Source organism: Anarrhichthys ocellatus, unplaced genomic scaffold, assembly GCF_004355925.1.
Source record: "Anarrhichthys ocellatus isolate YVR2014 unplaced genomic scaffold, GSC_Weel_1.0 scaffold7069, whole genome shotgun sequence".
Taxonomy (NCBI): Eukaryota; Metazoa; Chordata; class Actinopteri; order Perciformes; family Anarhichadidae; genus Anarrhichthys; species Anarrhichthys ocellatus.
This window is the reverse complement of record NW_022287043.1, coordinates 1-2,505: the sequence shown is the minus strand read 5'-3', so window position 1 is coordinate 2,505 and position 2,505 is coordinate 1. Positions and strand designations below refer to the sequence as shown.

The 2,505-nt window shown below is 38.4% G+C and overlaps 1 protein-coding gene across 1 annotated transcript; it reads right to left on the bottom strand.

Moving 5' to 3' along the window:
- Positions 1-15: 15 nt before the first annotated feature.
- On the bottom strand, positions 16-2,389 carry LOC116380403 (omega-amidase NIT2-like; the record flags this gene model as incomplete). The annotated part of the gene is made up of 5 exons (XM_031842328.1): positions 16-755; positions 1,790-1,868; positions 1,949-2,023; positions 2,115-2,208; positions 2,291-2,389. Coding segments are annotated over 5 exons (543 nt in total), but the record flags the coding sequence as incomplete, so codon positions are not given.
- Positions 2,390-2,505: the final 116 nt, after the last annotated feature.

Here is a 2,505-nt window from a genome sequence, read left to right as displayed (position 1 = left end):
CTGTAATAATACTCAAATAATAAAGTACGTGATAATTATCTCTCAGGAATTTACTTTAAATATTTTGTGTATTCCTGAAGATAATACGTCCGTTAGTCAACTTAAAGGAACATTATAATACATAACTTCATATTTATAACGTTAAAGTATGTCAAAGTATTTGCTGCGAGTAGAAAACATCCAGCGCGGTTCTGAACGTAGTGAACTCTGTTTTACTTTGAGCAGATTTCTTCATCTGTTTGGTTTGAATTGTTTCAAACCTTTCATTCACAAACTAACTTGTGTTGCCTTCACCGCACATAACAGTCAGACACGCGGCTCTTCTCGTTTCTCAGTTTGTACATCCTTGATTCCTTTCCTCGCCTGCTCTCCTCAACAATTTAAAGCAACTTCAGTTAACCCTCTGAACTTGAAAAGCATGTTTTCTTTTAAAAATGATCGGCAAAAAAAACGACATTATCCTCAGATTGTCATCTTTCCAACGGTCCGTGAACACATCATGTGTGATGAAAGCTTCCATGAGGAAAAACAACCAAACTGAGGCATTAAAATGTGATTTTCAAGATGATTTCTGGGTAACAGGCAGGAGGACAGAGGAGACGAGGAGGCAGAGTGGAGAAAAGGTCAGAGGAAACATGTTGTGGGTGTTTCTGTACCAGGGGTTCACCACGGTGCTGTGACCCCAGGCCACGTACGAGGACGCCTCATCTCGGGCAGGAGACGCTGTGGCCACGAACACCTGGTTATCCAGAGCCCTGAGGAGGAGACAAGGAAAGGAGACAAGGAGACCACTAAGGTCACATGACACAGGAGCTCCTCTAGGAGGCTGTGAATACCAAAACATATGAAGTGATTCATAAATATCACAACATGGAGAAAACATGTACCTGTAGTGTAAAATATCTTTTTCATTTGACCGATAAAAAAATATAAATAACAAAATGCATTTACATTTGTAAAGCATTAAAAGTTATATTTTACAGTCTGTCTGTTTCTGATGATCAGATATATATATTAAAGAACTTTAGAGTTTAGTTAAAGCTATTTCTTCCAAGTCTCTCATCACGTTTATCATAGTTTTCAATTTGTTTTTATTGAATTATAGTTTAGTTTGAATAAATCCTCAAAATGTGTTTCATAGACTTAGTTTAGGTTTAGTTAGTTAGTTTGTTGTTAGTTTTTTAACCAGATAATATCGTTCAGGGTTAGTTTCTCTTAAAGGATTTTTATTTAGTTAACTCATTTTTTAGTTCATATTTTTTTAATGCTTATTTTCTTTTTCGTGTCAGTTTTAGTTTACTATATTCTTTATTATATTATATAAAATAACATAAAAACATCAAATTAAATTCACATTAAAGAGACTAAAAACTAATTACATCAATCAAAGAATTCAGCATCAGGTTCTATTTAGCCTGCTTATAAAATAGTAATTAATAGTTTTTAAATTACTTAATTTTAAGTAATTTAATTATTTAATAATATGAAGCATTCAGTAGAACTTTATTTATTTGAGTTGTTCTTGTTTTTTAAAGGTTTACTTTATCATACCTTTACTGTTTGATGACTTATTTACGATACTTTATTAATGATGTCTCTTGTTGTTGCTGCTGTAATTCCTCGTTGTAAGACTAATAAAGGATAATCTTATATTATTTAATAAGAATGCAAGATTGTAAAAGAAGAGAATAACTGTGCTCATGAGACGTGAATCAACCCTCTAAAGAGGTCTTCCCTCTAACAGATCGGTGGTTCTTCTCTAAACCAGGAGGTGGTTTCGGGGTCTCACCTCCCCCTCTGAAGGAGCTCCCAGTGAGCCGGTCCCGTGGTCATGTTGAAGGCTCCGGGGTAGACCAGCAGCTGACAGCCTGAGGACACAAAGACACACCGGTACCACTCGAACCTCACACCTCTATAAATAAAACCTCCGGTCCAATCGGCCGCTCACCTCTCCGACTGTAGAGCTGAGCCAGCTCTGCAAACCTCATGTCGTAGCAGATCCCCACGCCCACTTTACAGAACGCTGAGGGAGGAACCACGGAGGAAAACGGGGGTCAGAGGGAGCTCGTTTAAGCTGTGAGAGATTCCACGGAGAGGAGACAAGAGTCACTTACGGGTCTCGAACGTGGACAGACTGTCACCCGGACTCAGAGTCTCAGACTCCTGGAAGCGGATTTTCCCCGGAACGTCGATGTCAAAGAGGTGAATCTTAAAAGAGGAGAAACCATGTGACTGTCCTGCTGCTGTGATCTTCAAGTGAAGTAAAGTAACTCCAGAGATGAACTCAGACCTTCCTGTGTTTGAGGATCAGATCTCCATCAGGACCGAACACCGTACAGCTGTTATACAGCTTCCCTCCGTCCTCCTCAGGGATCGATCCTGGAGAACAAGGAGAACATCGTCATGCAGAACATCAGCAGCTTTATTGTGTTTTTATTGCTGCAGTAAGATCACACAATGTCATAAAGCAGGTGAAAACCTCAATTTTTTTTTTTTTTTTAATAT